We start from the raw sequence: 23671 nt of genomic DNA, 5'->3' as shown, positions 1-23671 counted from the left end.
GTGTGTGTGTGTTTAAATGATGCCTAAAACTAAGGTTTCAAGCCCAGGTGTTGGGAAAGAATGAGACTATTAATGATAGCAGTGGACATATAAGGTGGGGGTCACATGATCGCAGGAGCTGATGAGTTCAGTTGTTGATGAGTGTTCCATATCCAAGTGACATTCCTCCCTGAGCTTTTGGATTTACAGGATTGAAACTGAGATGGGGATATAAATTTGAAAGCTACAAAGGAGATAAGGAAAGGGAAGGCTTTTGGAGAAAGAGTGGAAAACCAAATTGGAAGCCTTCTGAAGGATAGTCTTCCCTTTTTTGTTTAGCAGTGGGATGGACTCTTAGATGTATAAATGTATGTACTGTGGCATATATGAGATCAATTAACATTTTTCTCATATATTAACTAAGAAATAAAATTATCAGCCCCTTTATTAATAATGTGTACTACTAGAAGAGGAGTGAGCACACACAAGAAACCTGATGATAGTTAACATTGGTTACTAAAAAATACTCAAAGAATTCAGTTTTATTTCCTAAATTTAGAAATGTAAAATTTTTGGCCAGGGAAATTTAGAATTGGTAAAGACTACAAAAGAAAATTCACAGTTGCAGAAAATATCATAGGTGATATCTGATACTAAGACAATTTTATTGTAACATTTGTTGATAAGTACGTGTAGAGAAAGTCAAAATGGAAAAAAAAAGTCAAAATGGGAAAAGATTATTGCTGAATAGAAAATTGTTCAAAGGATTAAATTAGCTTAATGAAGTGTAAGTAATTTCTCAGAGAAAGCTAATTAATGTTAGCATATTTCTGATTTAAATATATTTTTCATACACAGGGCATCAAAGCCCAGATAGTTAAAACATTTTTAACACTAAAAGTGTTAAAACACTTTTTGCCTTAAGGAGTCTTAACAAGTTCAGAAAAGTAATGAAAATGGAAACCAGCTTTCAGAGGTTAAGGAGAAATTAGATAATGGGGAAATGAGGGGTATCATTTAGTAAATTTGATTAACAAACGAATACAAATAAGGTTGTTTCTAGGAGTTGAGGAAGAGCCAGGAATACCTGTAGTAGTTGTTGTTGTTGTTGTTTTTAATACCTGTAGTTGTAAGAAAAAAAAAAAGATGAGATCTCTGTATATGACAAGGCAGAGGAAAAGAGGAAACTTGGAAAAAAGTGTAATACTGGATATTTGGACCAGAAAGTTCGGCATAGGTGGGATTCATGGCATAGGTAAGATGGTTAGTTTTGGAGAAGAGGCAGGTGAGGCTAATGATGGAAGAGGAAGACCGACCATTCAGGAAGGCTTCAGTTCCTTAAGACGTTCTGATGGAAGCAGAGGATACTGTATTACGAGCTCTGAGAGGGTCCTAGTCTGGAACAATGACCACAGGGATTGTGTCAGGAAAGATGATAAAGCAATGAAATTACCAAGCATTTTCAAAGACCAAATTGAAATCACATGGAATTAATGACCAGTAGCTCAGAGAGGTCAGGAGCAAAAGTGGAAAAGTGGAATTCTGAGGTGAGGAAAGAGTGAATAAGTGTTAATATAGGCATCAAATTAAGTTAAGGAGTTTAACGTGGTGATGAAGAGCCGAGTAGAGAATTATTTCCAAAACCAATATAGCCCTTAGAAATACATTTTCACCTCAGTCTTCATTTTCTGTCTCATAACATTTCTGTTAAAGTGGATATTGGACACAGTCTTGCACCCATGAGAATATTAAATAAAATAAATCAATTCAGGTTAAAGATTTGATTTCTTATGTATTTTGACCCCTGGTTTCTGCAGTCCACAGCAGGAGCATCATTATTGGCTAATGCCTCACCTCTGACTCTCATGACATCACCTTTGTCTGTAACAAATCAAAATGTGACTCCTTTTGGGATGCTGGGTGGCCTTGTTCCAGTGACCATGCCCTTCCAGTTTCCCTTGGAGCTACTTGGCTTTGGAACGGACACAGCTGGAGTGACAACCACCTCGGGATCTACCTCAGCCGCTTTCCACCATAGCCTAACTCAGAGTAAGTACGGCTCTCCCAGCTATTTAGCTACCTAGTTTGACAGAACAGGAAACCTCGTGAGTTTATACTCTTTGAGAGACGTCCATTTGGAGCTAGGGAAGGTTACAGAAAAAATTTTTTTAAGAAATAGTTTATTTCATTTAAATATAGTAAGTCATTTTAGAATCAGTTTTTATCTGTAATTCTTAAATGAACTATACTACATTTCTATCAATGAAATTAATAATAAGGAAGTCAGATTTGCTGGTTTATTTGCATACACATCCATTTTTATAGAGAAATTTTTTAATGTATGTGCTCCAGTTTAAGAAGGACTTTGAAATCAGGGGCTGTACTTATATTAGATAAATTAAACTATTTTATTTTTGATCTAAGAGAGCTTAAATCCTAGGTTGAAGAAGATTACTGACAAGTCTTTTTTTCTCTCAGATTTACTAAAGGGTTTACAGCCAGGAGTTCAGCATGCAGCAACACTTTCCCACTCACCTCTGCCTACACACTTACAGCAAACATTCAATGGTAAGAAAGCCACCTATGTTTTCATCTTTTAATATTTATGTAGATTTATAGATTGGATTATAAGTCTTTTCTGAAAAGTGAAAGGGATGACAAAGGTTGGAAAAAACATTTTCGTATGACTGAATCTTCATTAGCAACAAATTCCTTATAAGAAAAAGGAAATAAGTAAATGAGATCTTTTGTTACATGCGAAAAAAAGCCTTTCTGAAAACATGTATTTGTTATATTGAAATGATGACAAGAGGATTTCATAAAACAGTATACAGAAATCCCAATGTAATGGTTCACATGTATTGCAGGTTTACTAAATGCCAGATAGTTTTGTGACTACTTATATGTATTAGCTAATTCAGTCCTTACAATAGGCCTGTAAGTGAGCTAATGATGATCCCCATTTTTATAGATCAGGAAACTGAATTTTGAGATAAGCAACTTGCTCAAGATGATAATCCTAGAAAGTGAGCTGAGATCCAAATCTCGGAAGTCTGACTTGGTAGGCTGTATTCTTTTTTTTTTTTTTAAGATTTTATTTATTTATCCGTGAGAGATACAGCGAGACAGACAGAGACACAGGCAGAGGGAGAAGCAGGCTCCCCACGGGAAGCCCAACGCAGGACTTGATCACAGAACCCCAGGACCACGCCCTGGGCCAAAGGCAGACACTCAACCACTGAGCCACCCAGGCGTTCCCTGTAGGCTGTATTCTTAACCATTACACTCTTCTGCCTTTTTAGGAGTGATTCAGTCTATATGATCCAAACTGTATGCATGAGATACTTGCAGGCCAACTAGATCACCCTGAAATCTGAAATTAGATAGTGGACACTGCACATCATGTATTGGCATCCAGGTTCTTGCTTCCATCAGCACTTGACCTCGGTAGGCTGTCCATACTATTCTTGAAGACCATTGTCAGGATCTTTTGGACAGAAAACTGTTAAGCTGTTCTCTGAACTTTAGTGGTTGGATGGGGCTTTGCTATTCTTCTCGGTCCCTGCATTTAAAATAATCTTGAGGGATGCCTGGGTGGCTCAGCGGTTTGGCTCCTGCCTTTGGCCCGGGGCATGATCCTGGATTCCCAGGATCAAGTCCCATGTCGGGCTCCCTGCATGGAGCCTGCTTCTCCCCCTGTCTGTGTCTCTGCCTCTCTCTCTCTCTCTCCCTCTCTCTGTGTCTCTCATGAATAAATAAAATCTTTTAAAAAAAAAATGATCTTGAACAAGTTTACAGTTGACCACATTTAGAAATGGGAGCTATGTGACAATCACAAGGCAGCAGGTTATATAATTAATCCTGTTAAAAAACCTAAGTGGTAAGCTGCCCCAAACTCAGCCCTCCAAAGACTGAATGTAACTTTTATATAGTCACTTTACGTAAAATATAAATTTCTATAAAGGCCTAAATAGTAAGTATTTTCAGCTTATGTGTTAGTCTCTATCACAGCTACTCGACCCTGCCACTGTAGTGCAAAAACATAGACAAATAATGTTAACATAAGTGTAGCTGGGTACCAATAAAACTTGTACCAGATAGTGGGCCACATTTGGCCCTTGGGCCAAATCTCTGTCTAAAGAATCATAGTCCAGTTAATAGTATTTTATTTTGCTAATTTACCCCTGCCTCTTTGAGCACAGTCCTAGACATTTTATGAGAGAATTTAGTCATACCTCAGGTCAAATAATTGTCTCTACAAACACAAGTACATAATGTCTCCTTGTAAATGGAAAAACCAATTCCTCAGATGTTGTCACCAGAGGTTTTTTTGTTTGTTTGTTTGTTTGTTTTTGGTCCCAGAGTTATTTTAATAGTGTTCTATTTATACAGCTTTTGAAACAATCCTGTTTCACTGATCTATCTTTTCTTCACTAGAGCCAGTTTGGTTTTTTGTTTTTTGTTTTTTCAGGTTTTACTGGAGTAATTTAGATATCACATAAATGAGCCTAGCAGTGTGACATGGTCCTTTCCAGCCATAGGATTGATCTTCTAGTACCGTAATTTGATACTTTCACTTGTGTGTCTCTACCATTCATTCCTCCCCTGACTTTTTCTCTCAGGCCCAGGAGATTAAGGCTCATTTTCCTTGCTAATTAGGCAATAACCTATTAAATTTCCTCTACATTTTGTTAGCTCTCAAGGTCACTGGGTCCTACTCTTGCCCAGTTTAAATAGAATAATCAACATTTTCCCAACAAAAGTTAAAAAGCCATGTGTAAACCTAGAAGCCATTGTTTCCAGTAGCAGACTTTTCCTATCACAACTTTTGCCAGGTTAGGACCAAAACAAAGTCTCAGCTGGATTTTTCACTTACTAGTATGTCCCATTCATTTACATAAATAATTGAGAATTAACTATCAAATGCTGTGTCATGGCAAGAAATTTAATTTCACTTGCAAGAAAATGAAATTGACCTTGTCTTCTAAAGGAATCAAAAGATATGGTAGGGGGCAGCCCTGGTGGCCCAGTGGTTTGGTGCCTGCCTTTGGCCCAGAGTGTGATCCTGAGGCCCTGGGATCGAGTCCCACATTGGGCTCCCTGCATGGAGCCTGCTTCTCCTTTTGCTTGTGTCTCTGCCTCTCTGTCTCCGTGTGTCTTTCATGAATAAATAAATAAAATCTTTAAAAAAAAAATAGTATTTCAACTGAAAACCAATTGAATCATAGTCACTTGAGATAAAAGGATCATTTTTGTTGAGTTCATTTATCTCCTTAGGTTTCTTAGCTTCTATAATGTGCTATACCATGTAAGATATTACAGGTTGTCTTTTTAGTAATGTCATTCACATGGAAATTAAGAGTTAATTGTTCTCCTTATTTTAATCTATTTTTTTTTTTGTAACATGCTAACCCATGCCAATTAAACATCTCTCTTCTCAGATGGAGGCCAAAGTAAAGGGGACACTAAATTACCACGGAAATCTCAGTGACTTCCCAGCAAGCGATGGAGATGAGACACTCAGCTGGCTGATGGAATCTACCTGATGGGAAAGTCCTCATGTGGTCATAGGGCTGCTGTTCTGTCGATGTTTACATTCTCTCGTCCCAAGCACTGTGGTGAGGAGGAAAAAAGGAAAGAAAACATGACTTGAGTAAAGCCAGATGCAGGAGGAAGAAATGCTTTTGTGCAAAGTTAGTGACCTTTGGTCTCCTCTAAAGAAAGACAAGTTACCATATAAACTGACTTGAAAGAGACTCAGTTGTCAAACCCACAGAAGTACAAATTTGATTTTTCCCCGGGGAAGGAAGAAGGAATCTGAGGATTTGGGTATATTCCATCCATCCTGGGGGTTGGATTTGAACACTTGTAGACATAATTGCATAATAAAAGGCAATATATCTGGAATTAGGCCAGTTTGTCAGGAGTAACAATCATGTCTATTTGAGTGGACTATGCAGCAAATTTGCCACACAAAAAAATTAATGACCCTGTGTCTGATACAGACAGTAGCTGAGTAAATATTGTACCCTCACAAGTCCTGAACAAACTTGAATCTTCTCCAGTGTGTAGCAATTTCCCATGTAAATCAGTGGACTAAAGATGCTTCAGGAAAGTTATTTTAGCACAGTGATATATATTATTAAATCATCGAGATTTTTAAAAGTCAAGAAATTGAGCCTGTTGCTCTTAACAGATGAAACTTCGATGTCCCCTTTTTGTAAAAGGGTCCATTTCATCTTCCATTCAGAAGCAGGTACCTAACTCTTCTTCAGGTGATTTGTGCATCTGGTATTGATTGGTTAATTCTTATTTCCATTCTTGATGTTAAATGTGGCTGTGTTCACATTTTTCTCTTCAGAAGTGGGGATCTTTGACGTAGGGCTGCAACTTTGGTGCTCTTAGCCCTTGCAGGCCTACCACTCTGAACTGTAAATTTCCCCAGCTTCCCCTTGGTTCACAACTTCTCCTGGTCTTTTAGCTAGTGGTACTTCAGGTGATTCTTAATTACTGATATAGACAGGTATAAGTGTGTACTGCACATGCTTCTACATTGGTCATTTAAATGGCATATATATATTTTTGGAATTTTTAAGATAGTATTTTAAAGGGAGGAATTACATTAGGATCATTATGTGTACAAGGGATTATTTTTTATAACAATCACAATGTATTTTTACTCCCTGTATCCAGTGTAGTGAATTTGATTTGGAGCATTTGGGATCTTAAAGCTTTATTAATATTTACTGAGAATATTGATATGTGAGTAAACCTGCAGATAATAAGACTGCTTAGTTATTATTATAGCTTCCTTATGCAAATACATCTTCAACAAAGGATGTTAAGGGAGAAATTTATGGGTTTTTTTGGATACATTTGATTTGTTTTTGTTTTGCCTCATCATTTATCTTGTCTCTGTCACTCTCTCTTTTTTTTTCTCCCTATTTAGGCTTCTGAATGTTTTCAAACTGTACCCAAGATTGGTGTAAGCTTGATCCATTTATAACAAAAAAATAACCTAGAAAACAGTGTCAGATTGGTAGTAGCAAGATCACATGTTTTCCTTACAAGTTTATAAATTTATTCAAATAAGTATATTAAATAAGTGGCCCTTTTTTCCTTTTATAAGCAAAAGTCCCAAATAGCCATTAGGACTGAATAAGTTACCACAGATCTGTTCAGATTTGTATCACTTGTATTTTGACTTCAAAGTCACATTGGCTTGCTTCATAGCAAAAAGTTAATAACTAACTGAAAACTTTAGTTCCAAGAACTTGTTACAGTAAGGGGAAAGGATTATTTCAGAAGAATCGATGTAATTACTTGCCTCTAAGAATTTAGTTTAGCAGTAAAACAAAGAAGAATGTTGTGTCAACCCCAGTAGATATTTTGGAAGGATATTGGGATGTTCCCGAGAGATTTGACTTGAATTGAATATGTTTGATTAAAGGTTATTTGGTTTATTTAATTAGGGAAACTTACCAATTCTTGAGTTACTCTAATGTAGTATTCCTGTTGCTTTTACCTAAATTGGAGAAAGTCATCTTTGCTAATACTATACAGGAGTTTTCCTTTGGGAAGCTAGCCTTGGTGTCACTTCCCACACCACGAGTCAGAGTGCGTGTTAATCTCTCTTCCTGCTAATAGTTGTGCATGCATTCATCTGTTTGCAGGTATACACAGATTTATTCCTGTATACAAATCCATTACTAGTTTAAGTCAGGGAATAATTTCAATTTCTTAAGTCCATCAGTTCTGAATCATGCCACATAAAGATTCCTAATGATTCTTTTGTCTCCATTAGAGAAGAACAGGATTATCAATTCTTCCCCCAAGTATTATTTTATAACTAACTAGTAAAAATATCTGAAGGCCCTTGGTCAGAGAAGTCCATATAAATGGAGATGATATTCTCTTCTCTTCTGTCTTGATTCCATGAGGACGCCATATCCCTCCCTTAGCCCTATACCACATTTTCACTAACTTACATCCGTTTCGATCAAGACTACGCTTTTATGTTGTACAAAGGAAACAAGCATCTTTATATTTCTTAATAGATAAGTATGATCAGCTCCTACATGTAAATACAGAACTATTTCTTTTCTAGATCATAACATTGAAAATGGTGTCCATACTTTATGGGCACCTGTCTTTACAGTTTTTCTTACTAAATACAAACATATAAATTGGTTATTTTTTAGCACAGAGACTTGTGACTCATACTGTATTTTTGCACTTAAAAAGTCAAATTATGTTATTTTTTAAAATGGTGAGTAATTGGAAAGGATATAGAGCAATGTGTATTTCTGAAGAGCATTAGCAACATCCCAATGCAAAAATAATCAGCACACTTAATTATGTCCCACTCAGCGGGATTCTTGATTCAGGAAAATTAAGCTGTTTGTTTTCAATTGTCTTGTATTTAAATTGCCTTCAGTGATGTATAAGCTGTTACTGTACATACAAGTTAATCCTCAGTATTCACAAGCAATAACGGTCAGCAGAGTTGTCTTCAGAGACAGCAGTGCTGAGCCTCAGTTGGAGACTGTTTGGGAGCAAAGTGTCAAGCTCATTCAGAGCCTCCAAAATCAATGCAAGCAATAATTCCACTATAACTCAATTGTAATTCTTTCTCATCTGCTTCTGAGATCAGAGGGTAAAAGAAATTATGGTTTAAAAATAACCTGAAGAAAACTGGGAAAAGGAAGTGAAGTTACTCTGAGGAAATCAGAGGATTGTGTTCCTACATTCTTTTATGCCTACCACCCCTTTGATGGATGGTGTTAGCCCAAATTATATATATTTTTTAATATCACAGAAGTTGAATAGGGTTTATTGCATCACTGAGGTAGGAGGAAAAAACCGGGCAGATACATGTTTGGATACTGTGGGTTTGACACCTGTCTGAAAACAACTTACTGGAAAAGATTTTTAACCCAGGATCTTTTTTTTTTTTTTTTTTTTCTCCCCCAAAGCAGATCTAAATTGTTTACTACCCAGGTTTGGAAAGGGCAGGCCCTTCTAGTCTTTCTTCTCCGGTTGCCCTTACCACACCCCTTCCCGCCTCTACTTGGTTCACGACAGTTTCTGAGATGGAAACTCTACTGTTATTCAAACTGCCATTGATTGTGAGAACTCTCTGTCCCTTGGGACCGTCTCCTAGAACTCCAGTTGTCTATCATACTTGCTGCTACACTTGTACAATGAACTTTGCCTGTATTGGTCGATTATAATCTGATTTACAGTTCTTTATCTCTAGGAGGTTTTGTCATATAACTTGACCCATCCATGTATAGACTTAGGATACTTTATTTTAGGAGTGTACCATAAAAGCACACTGGTCCCTGTATTCTTTTTATTATCACGTAGGTTTTGAATTTGTGTTGGCTTTTTTTGTTGTTGTTGTTGTTGTTGACGTTTTGTTTCTCTTTGTTTTAAATTAGAAATAGCAGAATGAGAAAAATCTATAATCAGGCCAAACTTGAGAACTTTCCCTTGTGCTTCAGCATTATAGATTCTGCTAACCATATGTTCTCAAAAGGGGCACTTTTACTTTCTATTGTGCATGTATGATGGTTTTGTTTTGTTTTTTGCTTTTGTAATAATGAAGCAGAAGAAAAATCCAGTCGTGGGTAAATGATGACAAACATGTTATGCAATTTTATTTTATAAAATTGAAGGGGAAAAGTTTAACTCTCTGTAAATCATTTCTTAGCTCTGGTAAAATGCTTATATTACTCCTCTAAAACATGCTCAATTCAGGCCTTTGTCTTTGTTAAGTGCCTTTTTTTTTCTTTCTTTTTCCCCCCTCTTGAAAGTGTTCTCAGATATCCTAAAGTACAGGCTAATAAGTCAGGAGATTCAGGAGGAAGAATCTCAAACTTGCCAACGTCATGTCATGCTGTAATACTCTTCCTTTTCTTTATATGTATAAGGATATATGTGTAAGATACATACATATATATGTGTATATATATGTAATATATATATATATATAAATAACTAGTAGCTGCTGTACCATTGCATCCTTTTCAGACACATCCCTGTCAGTGTTTGCAAAACTTCTGGCTTGTTTATTCCATTGCTTTTAGTCAATTGAAATGGGTAGATTGGGAAATTGTCTTTACACAAGATGCTATCTTCCCCCTTGAATATCTGTTTGTTGAAGTTAACAAAAATACATAAATATAATAAGTCATTTATTTTAAGTAAAATAAATTTAGTGGACTCATTGGCTATTCCTGGATATAACCCACTGCTCTGTGCCCTTCACACTTGGCATGGGTAATACTGGAGAAAGCATTGGAATAACAAGAGTCTTTTGAGGGTCCCATTGATAAGGCTTACTGTGGCGGGCAAGGCTAAGGATGTCAGGGAGCTAGAGTTCGAAGCTCGGTTTCGTATCTGAATAGGTTTTGAAGGAAGTTAGCAACTTTGTCAACATTAAACATGCATCATATTTTCTTCTGGAAAATAAGTTTTGAAGAATTCATACAGCTGCATATCTGTGAAAAGGTTAATAAACTTAGAAAGACTTCAGATACTCATGTAAACACTCATATAACCTATAGTATTCTTGAGATCTTCAGTTTTCTTTTCATTTGCCAGATAATTACATTTGGCTTAATCTGATTTTATGGCTGTTTACATTTCTCCCTTGAGCAGAATGGCATCATCTTCAGTATCTTAAGATTCATCTGTTTCTTGTTGGAAACAGATCTGCATATTAAGGGAGACTAAGTTGAACCAATCCTGAAAGCCCAGTACAAATATGTCTAATAAGTGCCCCCTTTTAAAGACCTTTCAATTGGGAAGAGGAGACAGGTGGCTAACAAGAAAGCAGCGGCTCCTGGTGGTGTTACCTGATAGCCAAGCACTTATCAGGCAGCCTCAATTCAGACATGTTACTCTGGAAATACTCTGTTTAACAGGGGGAATATCATTTAACCTTCGTGCCTCAGATTACCCATTAGAAAATTGGGTATAATAATATTCACCTACCTCCCAGGGATATCAGAGACTTTACTATTTCAAAAATACTTTGAGTTTTTCTAAAATGTCCTATATAATTAAAGTATGACCATCTTTCCACAGAGGCTAAAAAACATTTCCCTGTGATGGGTATAAAAAGTACCGTATGATTTTTGAGTTTAAAGAAAATCACTGGAATTCTACTTTAGATGCATATTATTTAAATATATTTGTGTGGGATTAAAATGGTTAGTTTCAGGTTAACAGGTGTTGGGGGGGAATAACACTAAGTTTCTTAATTATAAGTAGTTTTTTTTTAAGCCTTTTATGATGTTAATACATGTGTGATTTTTGCCAAGGTTGTGGAGCTACAGCTAGGTAAAGTTTGGATGGTTGGTTATTGGAGTTGATAAATGATCCTGAAAGTTTTATCTCCCTCACTTTAACATCTTCTCAATCTAATTTCCTTATATCACTTGTTTGGTGATGGATAGTTAAGTTGTTAACTTTCGAAGAAGGAATGGGTGTCTTCTCATTCTTGTAAATCAGAAATTGTGTACTATTCCTGTCACTATAGGTATATCCAGCTTTGCACCGAAGGGGCAAGCACTACACGCAGTCGGTTGGGTATACTGTTAGCCAGTCTACCTTTGTGTAACTTTGGCTTCTTCCACCCATGAAAGAGGTGGAGCCATCCACTGCTCAGGTTGTAGGAAAGTGGGAGGGGGGAGGCAGGACTCATTTCTTAGCTGGGGTGTGGGTGGGAAGGGTAGGGGTAGAAGGAAACATGTTTTGCCCATCTCTGAGGAAGATCATTTTATCCCACCTCTCATCCTGGCATGTTAGGTCGGGATACTTAGAATTTTCCTTTATCACTTACAACAACAGGAAACAATGGATGCTGCGTTTGTAGTTAGGGCTAAATGCTAAGTAAGCAACAATTGTTAGAGTGTATAGATTTAAATTATAGCACATATTCAGGGTCAGGAAAGAGAATGTAGAGGGCGAGAAACTATTACCCAGCTCAAGTGAGTTGAGAGCACCAGGCCCAAGCAGACAAAGCATCTGGGTTAATTCCCACAATCAGTGGAGGCCCGTTTAATCTCTTAGCGATAGGACATTTTTGTCTTAAAATCACTTTTTGGTTTTTTACTGCTTTTTCCAGACAAGGCCTTAGTTAGTAACCTCTAAATATCAACTATGCAGATAAACATACTCTTTATTTTCCACATTTTCCCTCTTTTTCCATTCTTCAAGTAATAGCTGTTTAATGACTTCTACCCAAAGAAATAAGGCATAAGGGTTTTGTTGAATGTGTGTTTGTTCCTCTAGGGAAAATTAACAGAAGCATAAAACAGAGATATTTTGTGTGTTAATCTATCCTAAAATGTGAACTTTATATTCAGACACTTAAGTACAGATCCTCTTATTGGTGCAAAACTGTAGTGAGAATCATGAAATGTCTTTGAGTCTTTAGAAAAGATCATCCCAGTGTTCAATTCTGAGAAAACTCTAGATTCTGTGGCACAGTGTTCAGGTTTGTAGAGCTGAACAGTTGGTCAGACTCTAATTAAAAATAGCTTTGAATATTTAATGTTGAATTCCTTCTTTCTTCCTTCTTACCTCTAGTTTGAGCTCTTAAGTTAGTCATTTCATTAGCCAGTTGCTACACTAGGATATTGGTTGCATATTGTTAAGAGTCTGGAGAGAAAAGGTTAGATTTTCACCTCCTTTTCTCTCTCACTCTGGCCGTCTTTCCTGGGTCTCTGCTGCCTTCAGAAATGAAGTCTATAGGCAGAGTCCAGGACACTGTTCCTATCCTACCACAGACTCTGAGACAGGGACTAGTACGATTATCATCAGACTGCCTTTGAACAACTTGATAGTAAATTACATTTTTCTCAGATATTTCCAAAGTATTATTCGCCTAAAAGTAGCTATTTGTGATCTTTATTTAATTGCCTCAGATTGTGATTCTTTAGCTTCTCAACTTTCTTACGTATTGCCATTTATAGTGGGCTAGCAGTTTTCTGAACTGTTTTCCCAAACAGGTAAAGGATACTTTCAGAAACCTCAGTAGTATAATTAAAAGGATCTATATGTCCAGGATTTGGAGTCATCACTGGTGACCAGAATTGTTTTTTCTCTTCTCCCTTGTATTAAAAACTAGATTTCTTTATCACTATACAGTGCAGTTGCTACAATTCACGGCTTTCTCTTGATACTTTTCAAGGTTATTCAAAAGAGATACAGACCTTTGTTAAGGGCTCTTATTTCTCATAATATTCTGCCTTGCTTATTTTCATACTTCCTCTGGAATAAACCTGCTTTGCAAAGATCTGCGTCACACAGGCCATATAAATTCTTAGAACCAGTTTTATGCTCCTCAGAAAACTCTGTACGTTATTTGCTCCTGTTTTGCTAATGATAATATAATTCTATTTTATCTTAAATTTAAAATATTTTATAATAGAGCACTAATGAACACCTAATTGAAATACAAAAAAAAAAAAAAGATAACTATTACTCAAGATAACTTGGAAATACTTCTGTTTTTGAAGTGAACAACTCCTGTCTACCCTCTAAGCACATTGAAGTGTCAGTAGTAACTGAGATCAGCCAGTCGGCACGTTTTTCTGTGTGACAACCTACCTTTAGTTTCTTGAGAAAGACCGTACCTATCCTATATTTTCTGTCCTTGCAGCCATATACTTTCTGTGCTTTTTTTTTTTTTTTTTTTTTTTTTTTTGGTGGTGGTGGTAGGGGGTGATGGGTTTGGCTATTCTGTGCTGCATGCAAGGTTAGCATGCCCTGTACCGGCACAGTTTTTCTTTCCCATTCCTGCAAAACTACCAAGGATTACCCTGATTTTAGCTAGGGACACTCAAAGACAAAGAAGTTATTCTCAGCTGATGAAATTATTGCTGTTTTATATGGTTAGTTAGAAAGTTGGCCATCTTTGTCCAACTTTTTAAATCCTGGCTATGCCTACATAATTAATTACATATACCATCTGAGACTTTCTGATAAGCAAGGGGCCCTTCCACCAGTAGAGGCAGGTTTCCAACCTACAGATAATTTCCTCCCATCTATGGCCGGCCGCAGAAAAGATTCACGCTTTGTATTGTCCTTTTGTTAGCTCTCATTGAAAAATTATATTATAGAAAATATCAAAAATATCAAATTGTCCTTAAGAAGAGTGTGTAATCTGGGGCTTACCCTTGTGTTTTGCTCACTTAAACATTGTCAAGCTTAAAAAAAAAAAAAAAGGAAAAGATACTTCTGGCTGGTGAGAATTTTGTGCCCCAAATAATATGTTAATCAAGTTTACCAAGGTAACTAAATGAGGGGTGTGTTTTCTCTCTTTTATTACAAAAGAACGTTTATTTGCAGTTGAAAATTATTGTGGGACTGCAGACCTATTTGCTATAACTGATTGGGAATAAGGATTCTGATTTTTAGCCTGGGTAAGCACATATTTCCAACACTTGTGATATGAATTTTGATAAGGGAAAGACTTTTGTTTGGTAACAGAAGGAAAAACAGGACTTATTTATACAGTGAAAGTTCACTCTGTAGAGGAACTTCCCTCCAGGTACACATCTTCCTCTTACTGTAGCCGCTTCCACACTTGATAGAGATGCCAACATGTTCCACAACCAATCTTGAAGGAAGGAGCCTAAATAATTGCTGCTCCTCTAGGTGAAGGGCACTGATCACTGTCTTGTATTTGTTTATAGGGAGGTGCGTTTTTGCTAACTTGAAGGGATATACTGTATTTTAAATAAGTGTGTGACTTAATATTTTGGGATTTTTTTTCCTCCTTTAAAACTGGACCTGAACACAGCTTTGAGTTGATATTTGTAATAATCTCAGGACCTGAAAGATTGTAGCATTTAGTGTGTCTTAAAAATTATGTACTGTACCAGCCATGGATTTTTGTAAATATACCTGTCTCCCTTTTTTGTATTATTTTAGTAAAAAAATAATAATAAATTTAAATAAAAGGGGGTGGTAATGACATGTGAATGGGTGTGGGTATGTATGTGTGTGTGTTTGTATAAGGCTCTTTTGAGACGAACTGGTGCTTGTTTAATTTCCGGCTCTGATCAGAGCAGGAATATGGACAAACTGCTGCTACTGAGCCCTGCACTGAGCCTGGGTATTTCCATTTCGTCTTTCCCCATGGTTGATTGAATATGGGCTGCCAGGAGTTGACTAAGAAGTTAAATTCTTCTTCCCACCGCCATCTTGCCTTTGCATTCTCTGTTCTACACACCCTTTGAACTTTAATGGTAAAGCTTTCCAAACTCTGGGTGGTTTGCTGGTCTCTAGTTTTTAGAGAGCTCTTGTCACTATTTTATAAGAAGAAAGAAGGACAGGTAAATTTTTTTAACCAAAAAATAATCACATATTTCATAAAACCCCAATGAATTTTGGATATGTGAGAGGGCTTAAACATTCCTAAATATGGATCTGTGAATTTAGTAAATTAGCCCCATGGATATACTCCTTCAGTGCAGGGAATTTTTTTTCATTTTTTTTTTTTCCTTTTTCTTTCCTTTCTTTCTTTCTTTTTTTTTTTTTTTTTTTTTTTGCAACAGCCTTGCTCATATTCCAGGTATAGCTAGCAAACCCCTGTTTTAAAGCAGGAGCCTTATTTGATTCAGTGTAGATGTTTCCTGTCTATCCTTCTGTGACAGGACCTTTTACATGAGTGTTTTTTTCTTTTGTATGTGTTATGTGTTGTATTAAATAAAGAGGAATGTACATACTATTCTTGTGTCCATTGTATTATTTGGCCAACTTGGGTTTTGATACCTCATTCTTTCAGTAATGGTTCAGTATTCGTTGTCTGTATCGTACTGTGCTGGATGCTATCCATTACAGAAGTAAAGGGCAGGGTCCCCACCTTCGGTGTATTAAACATTTTGTAACCTCATGACAAGTTAAAAGATAACAGTTCAAAATTTGTCACAAAGTTGTGGTCCATTGCCTCCTGACCTCTGAGTTCATATCGGGGAAGAAACTGGACTGGAGAGATCTGGGAAGACTTTGTCAATTGGATGGCACTTGAGCCGGTCTCAGGATAGGGGATGTGACTAGGTAGAAGGAAAAGGGAATGTCCTGAGCAGAATCAGGAAGCAGGAGATAGACTAGGCTGGTGTGAAGTGTATGCTGGGATTAGTAGAAGCCACACTGGGAGTTCCAGGACGCAGGATGCCGGCTCACTAGGTTCTCCCTTTGGGTTATAGGGTGTGTGTGTGTGCGCACATGCACGCGCTACCAGGGCCAAAGTTTGAAATGTAGATATGGGAATTATCTGCAGAAGTGATCATCCTTTGGGGTGCCTGGCTGGCTCAGTCAGTAGAGCATGTGACTCTTAATCTCAGGGTGGTGTGTTCAGGTCCTACATCGGGTACAGAGATTACTATACAAATAGTTTAAAATAAAGACCAAAAAAAGTGATCATTTAAATCCTTATGTGTAGAAAACTTACAGGAAAAGTATTATTAAGATAAAGAGTAGAGGGATGCCTGGGTGGCTCAGTGGTTGAGCATCTGCCTTCGGCTCAGGGCATGATCCCAGGATCGAGTCCTGCATCGGGCTCCCTGCAAAGAGCCTGCTTCTCCCTCTGGCTATGTCTCTGCCTCTCTCTCTCTGTGTCTCTCATGGATAAATAAATAAATCTTAAAAAAAAAAAAAAAGATAAAGAGTAGAAAAAGAATTCAACTTGAGAACTCTAGGGAGGGAGTAGGGAAAGGATAAAGAGATAGAAAGCAACTTGAAGAAATTGAAGTTTGTCTTTCGTAAGTGTATATGTATATTTGCATAGAAAATGTGAAAAAGGACATAAAACCCCAAAATATGAAGAGTGGCTGTATGATTGCTTATTTTCCCTTTTACTTACATGTATTTTTGGTGCTTTCTCATTAAGATGAACTTTTAAAAGGGATGGTCCTCGTGCATGGGAAGGAAGATAGGCTGCAAGTGCTTTTACTAAAGAACAGCATTTAAGGACAGATTTGCCAAAGCATGTTCTTGGGAAGTAATAGCCCCTAAAGATACCTGTCGTTATTCAACTACACTCAACTACATTGTCACCATATTGTAAATGTGTATCCATATATTAAAGGTGTTACTGGAAGCAAGATTTTTTTTTTTTTTTTTGCCCAGTGTGGAGCCCAACACAGGACTTGAACTCATGACCCTGAGATCAAGACCTGAGTGAGCTGAGGTCAAGAATTGGAAGCCCAACCAGCTGAGCCACCCAGGTGCCCCTGTAAGCAAGATATTTTTAAATCTATAATTTCTCCAAGCTTATTTGACATGGAGCGTTTTTTTTTTCATGTAATTCCAATTAACAAATTATATAAGGCCTATAAAGCAGCACTTAGCACAGTAACACGTAGCAATACACACTAGTAAGCTTTAGCTCTTAGCAATCAAAGTTCTATTTTATGATTTATTCTGTATTTTATTTTTATTTTTTTGAGAGATAGGGAGAACATGGGGGAATAGGGAGAGGGGGCAGCAGGTTCCCCCTGAGCAGGGAGCCATGTGTGGCTCCATCCCAAGACCCTGGGATTGTGACCTGAGACAAAGGCAGATCCTTAACAGACTGAGCCACCCAGACAGCCCTATTCTATATTTTAGAAAAGGTTCTAAGAAGATACTTGGCTCAAGCAGTTAAGGATTTCAGAATAACCTTTAGAGAGCCAACAAGTAATGATAGAGAAATGAAACCAATCTTCTAGAGTTGAATGAAGGTCAGGTGTCCAGAATGTGGGGTTTTTTAAGAGAGTATAGAAAAATACATGGAGCAGGAAGTATGCTTTACACTGTCCACGTAGGCAGGAAATTGTCTCAGACCTGAGCTTTAGGACAGGACAGTGGTTGCCCATGACATGGGCGCATGGAATAGAAACCACAGATGGAGCACTAAGGCAAAGTTAACAAAATGGTGATGGAGTTATTTTGCTTTTGTAAGTTGCTTCTAGGGGGAAAATAGATTGTACAAAGATTTCTGTGCAATCATGTTACAGTCTGAAACAGTCTAATGCCGTGTTAAGATTGGTTAAGTAAGGAAAAATAATATTAAATAAAAAATTTAAAAAATAAGAAATGACCAAGATGTTCAGGCATTAACTTCTCTTTAAGTTATAAGAAATACACAGAGGCACAGGAAAATACATAGGAAGACCTAACGCTGAAAATATAAAGAGTGGTGGTACGAGTGCTTTTTCTCTATCCTTTTACCTAAAAGTATTTTCAACAAACGTGGATGACATGGGAGAGGTTTTTTTGTTTGTTTTTAAGAAACAAGCAGGTGGACTTGGGTGAAGAAAGAAAGAAAATGGGAAAGATGCTCTTGTCTTATCACTGGGAGAAGGGAAAGGAACAAACTTACTTCTACTCGGATTTACTAGACCCCAAATGTGGATCTGTTTTGGAGGGAAAGATACATAGTTGGTAGAGCATATAACCCTTACTCACAGGGTCATGAGTTAAAGCCCCACATTAGGCATGGAGCCTACTTGATTAAAAAAAAATAAAGATTTTTAGGGGCAAAAGATTATCCTTGCACTTGAAAAAAAAAAGTACTAAGTACATGAGCCAACATTGAGTGCAAAGCATGTCTTTTGTAGCCATGGTTCCTATTTTCTTTCCTCCGAGTAACCAATGCTACCAATTTCTTCAGTTATAAGTATAAATGTGTACCTGACTCTTTCACATAAATTTAGCATACATACCTTGCTGTACAGTGCCTAGCATTTTTTTTCACTTATCTTAGAGATTATTTCACATCAGTATATGGGGGTCTGATTTGTTCTTTTTGGCAGCTCATAGTATTCCATACTTGTGGTGTCACCACTGTCTATAGTATCTTTTTTTAATTGATGAGCATTTAGATTACTATCACAAGACAAACTGTAACGTCCTGGGTGTGCACATCATGCAGACAGAAGGTCATTTTGGCATAGGGAATAATAATGACCTAATATACTAGATTCGAAAGTCGGTGTCTGGAATCTTTGACACTGCTGCTTAACCAAATAAAGCTTTGAGAAATACTTGAGAAACAGTTCCAAAGAGTTTTGAAAATTAGAAATAAAAGCTGATTCTGGGCGTGCCACAGGTTGAATTACTTTGCAGGTGAGATCGTGAGCTTTTGCGAAGGACAGTGCCCTCTGATGCAGGTAGACTCTGGTATGTCATGAATGTCCTTACCTCAAAAACGATGCTGTTCCCCATCAGTGTGTGCCTTGACATGCCTTGTTTTTTTCTGTCTGTATATTTACATCTTCTGTGACCCTGTGTCTGTCCCTTTACATTTCCCCACTATCTTTTTTCCTAGTAGGTGGCATAGCATGAAGGAGAACAGGCTGACATCAGACAGATGGGTTCCCAAGTCCCCACTATGAAGCTGTGGCACTAATTTAGACAAGATGCTTAGTTCCTTTTAGCCTGTGGCCTTCTTTCTACAGTGATGATACCCAATGGTGGGCATTGTGGTTGAATTAGAGACTAGATGTGGAAAGCACCTAGCATAGTGCCTAGCACATAAGATCTAATTAATGGTGGCTACATTATTCTCTCTCTCTTCTGCCTTTTTTCTTAAGTTCATTTCTTAAATTCATGCCTCCTCTTGCTCTCTCCTAACTTCCCAAACTATAGAGGTAAAGTCGTAGTATAAGAAACAACAGTTGTTTTTTTTAAATCTTTCCTTTTTTTTTTTTTTTTTTAATACTTAAAGTACCAGAGTGGAAAAACCTCAGAATTCTTTGATCAGAGATACCAAACCGCTGGCTTAAAAAAGTGAAGAGAAACTTCTCTAAAAACTAAAATCTGTTAAAACATTAGAGGGAATCTTTTGGTTCATATAACTGAGTAGTTAAGTGGTAAGCCTGGTGTAGGGAAGCTTTATCCAGTGATCCAATGTCATCATCATCTAACCCTGTCTCTGCACTGACATTCAAAATGTCAGACTTCACAGATGGCCCTCGGATAAAGTCAGGCTCTCCATAGCCAAATGGCCACTGCAGCTCCAAGCTATATGTGTGTTTTGGATGTAATTTATTTTTGCTTTGTTGGACCTCAAATGCAAAGCAATGCATTAATCATGTACCTCAGTTCATAGCATATGGTCATCATCACTCAGTGCAAGAACTCCCTCGAGTTCTATTATAAATTGTTTCCCTTTCCTTCGTCTCCATTCTCCATACTTCATAAGTACCCACTTAATATGTGCCCTTGCCATGCCTGTATACTTCTAAAATAGTGTTATTATGTGTGTATACAAGTTTAATTTCTGCAAATGGCCTGGGGCTATAAATCTTGCTGTTTCCTACTTTTCTCACTTTTCTTGGATTTGTCCATATTGCTATGTGGACATCCTTTGTTTTGCTAATCAACACATAGTATTCCACTCTATATATCCACCACACTTTACATATCTGTTTCTCTGGGGCTAGATACCTAGATTGCCTCCAATTCCTTAATATTGCAACAAAGGCTATGGATGGTCTTCTGCGAGTTGCTTGTTTGTCTCTGCTCATTATTCAATTACATTTTATCTTTTTGTTGTAGATAATCTCTTACCAGTTTGAGAAGTGTTTGATATTTTAGTCTGTAACAGCTCTTTTAATTTTGTCAATGACATCTTATATTGAACAGAAAATCTTATTTTTTTAATAGTCAAATTGCTCTATTTGTCTACATGTATGTGTTGAGGGGTTTGCAAGGAGTTATTTCCCTGCCCTTAAGTCACAAAGATATCCTCCTATACTTTCTTCTATTAACTTTATAGTTTTACGTTTTCTCTATAAGAATTGTGTGTATTGTTCATGTATTGATTTCTGCATACTTTACAGTTGTTGCTTTTATGAATGGTTTGCTATTTTCTATTATATACTCTAATGCTATTTACTGGTATCAAGGAATGCTATTGATTTCCGAAAGTTGAGTTTGTGTTCCACAACTTTGCTAAACTCTCTTATTTAAATAACTCATCTGATTATTTTGTTAACTTTTCAATGGAGATGATCATATAATCATGATGAGAGGGGTGCCTGGCTGGCTCAGTCGGAAGAGCGTGCGACTCTTGATCTCAGGGTTGTGAGTTCGAGTCCCAGACTAGGTGTAGAGACAGCACAAATAAACAAACAAGGAAAAAAAGACAATATAATCTCCCATCCCAATTCTTTCACTTGTGTCTTATTTTAGAACATTAGACTTGACCTTTAATATGATGTTAAACAGTGAGCCTAAGTGGCTCAGTGGTTGAGCGCCTGCCTTTGGCTCAGGGTGTGATCCGGGATTCCCATGCAAGGAGTCCCACATTGGGCTCCTTGCATGGAGCCTGCTTCTCCCACTGCCTGTGTCTCTCATGAATAAATAAATAAAAATCTTTAAAAAAAAATACGATGTTAAACAGTAGGGGTGAAAGCGACATTTTTGTTCCTTATCTCAGTTTTTTCCATTAAGTGTGGTGTTTATTCTAGATTTTTGGTATATTGTTTTTATGAAGTTAAGTAGTTGTCCTAATTTTCTGAGAATGTTGATCATAAGTATGAGTTGGATTATATCAAGTGCTTTCCTCATACACCAATAACATGATCGACACCTCCAGAAAATTTCTTAGAAATGTATTCATAATGTTTCTAATAATCTTTGATGTATCTTTGTTTTCCCCTTTCATTTTGTTTTGTTTATATGCATCACTCCCTTTTTCTTCTACAGTCTTGCCAGTCTTATTCAATCTTCTTCAGTCTTGTTAGTTTTTTAAGGAACCACGAATTTTATTGGGTATATACATGTTCATTATGGTTTTAACTTTTTGATCTATTATTTTATCCACAAATATGTAATGTCCCCCATTTTTCTTTATGATATGTTTTGCCCTAATATTAAGTTTGATATCTGAGGTATCTATATTCTAAATAATATTCTATTGTATGAATATATCACTTTTTTTAGAGATTTTATTTATTTGACAGCACAAGCTGGGAGAGCGGCAGAGGCAGAGGGAGAAGCAGGCTTCCTGCTCAATCCCAGGACCCTGGGATCATGACCTGAGCTGAAGGCAGATGCTTAACCAACTGAGCCACCACCCAGGTGCCCCATATATCACATTTTTATGTATCCATTTATCAGTTGATAGACATAGGCTGTTTGCACATTTTGGATAGCACGAATAATGCTGCTGTGAACATTTTTGTACCATAGTCCCCCCTTACGCAATTGGCATATGTTCCAAGACCCCCAGGGGATGCCTAAAAACCATGCATAGTACTGAACTCTGTATATACTGTGTCTTTTCCTATATATACATACCGATGATAAAGGTTGATTTATAAATGAGGCACAGAAGAGATTATCAATTATAGCTAAAAATAAAATAGAACAATTGTAACAATGTACTATAAGTTATATGAATGTGTTCTCTCTCTAAAATATTGTACTGTACTCACCCTTTTTTTTTTCTTAAGATTTTATTTATGAGGGCAGCCCGGGGGGCTCAGCAGTTTAGTGCCGTCTTCACCCCAGGGCGTGATCCTGGAGACCCGGGATTGAGTCCCGCATCGGGCTCCCGGGCTCCCTGCATGGGGCCTGCTTTTCCCTCTGTGTCTCTGCCTCTCTCTCTCTCTCTCTCTCTCTCTCTCTGTGTGTGTGTTTTTCATGAATAAACAAAATCTTTTTTAAAAATTTCATTTATGAGAGAGAGAAAACACAAGTGGGGCAGGGGGCGGTGGGGCAGAGGGAGAGGGAGAAGCAGGCTCCCTGCTGAACAGGCAGCCTGATCAGGGACTCAATCCCAGGACCCTGAGATCACGACCTGACCCAAAGGTAGACACCCAACAGATTGAGCTACCCAGGCACCCCTGGGCTCACCCTTCTTGTGAGGATATGAAACAATAAAATGCCTACATGAGGAGATGAAGTGAGGTGAATGACAGGCATTATAATGAAGCCTTAGGCTGTTACCCACTTTCTGATGATGTCAGAAGGAAGATCATCTGCTTCCAGACCATGGCTTGACCATGGGTAACTGAATTGCAGATAAGGGGGACTACTGTAAAAGTTTGTGTGGATATATATTTTCACTTCTCTTAGGTATGTACCTAGGTGTGGAACTGCTGGCTCATATGGAAACTCTGTTTAACTTTTTGAGGAACCACAAAACTGTTTCCCACCATAGCTGAAACATTTTGCATTTCTACTAGCAATGTAGAAGAGCTTAAATTTCTCTACATCCTTGCCAAAACTTATTTTCCATTTTCTGATGACAGCTATTGCAGTAGGTATAAAGTGATACTCATCCTTTTGATTTGCATTTCCCTAATGACTCATGGTGTTGAGTATCTTTGCATGTGCCTATTAAGTACTTAGTATATTATACTAATATAATTATACTAATAATTATAGTATATGGCTAAGTATATTAACTATAAAAGTACTTCTTAAAGGAGAGTTTCCAAAGAGACTTTGTGTTATAAACTTTCTAAGGCCTTGCATGTCTGAACTTCTCATTTTTGCATCCTCAAATGTATATAATAGTTTAGCTGGATATAATATTCTAAGTTATTTTCCTTCATCACTTAGAAAATATGACTTGATTGCTTTTTTGTCTCTACTGTTTGTTAGAAAAACTAATGTCAAGCTAATTCTTACTCTTTTGTGGACTATCTGCTCCTTCTTTCTAGCTTTTAGGATGTTG

At 37.2% G+C, this 23671-nt stretch overlaps 1 protein-coding gene and 1 long non-coding RNA gene across 7 annotated transcripts in view; one reads left to right on the top strand and one right to left on the bottom strand.

Annotated features, from left to right (window-relative positions):
* The window catches only part of UBN2 (ubinuclein 2), an 87160-nt gene that overhangs the window by 58361 nt on the left and 5128 nt on the right, over positions 1-23671 (top strand). For 4 of the 5 annotated variants that reach the window (XM_049095235.1, XM_049095234.1, XM_049095236.1 and 1 more), the window contains 3 exons: positions 1797-2028; positions 2458-2547; positions 5421-15727. The exons of the other annotated variant lie outside the window; for it this stretch is intronic. In XM_049095235.1, coding sequence (XP_048951192.1) covers positions 1797-2028; positions 2458-2547; positions 5421-5470 — 372 coding nt within the window. In that variant the 3' untranslated portion in view covers positions 5471-15727. Of the gene's footprint in view, positions 1-1796; positions 2029-2457; positions 2548-5420; positions 15728-23671 lie in introns of those variants that run through there. 5 annotated transcript variants of the gene reach the window in all.
* LOC112651042 (uncharacterized) overlaps positions 5452-23671 on the bottom strand; it is a 28447-nt gene continuing 10227 nt past the window's right edge. For both annotated transcript variants that reach the window (XR_003130565.3, XR_003130566.3), the window contains 2 exons: positions 10327-10484; positions 5452-5592 (listed from right to left, as the gene is read on the bottom strand). This is a non-coding gene — a long non-coding RNA (uncharacterized LOC112651042). The remainder of the gene's footprint in view (positions 5593-10326; positions 10485-23671) is intronic.

Source organism: Canis lupus, chromosome 16 (assembly GCF_003254725.2).
Source record: "Canis lupus dingo isolate Sandy chromosome 16, ASM325472v2, whole genome shotgun sequence".
Taxonomy (NCBI): Eukaryota; Metazoa; Chordata; class Mammalia; order Carnivora; family Canidae; genus Canis; species Canis lupus.
This window is presented reverse-complemented; position numbering and strand designations above follow the sequence as displayed.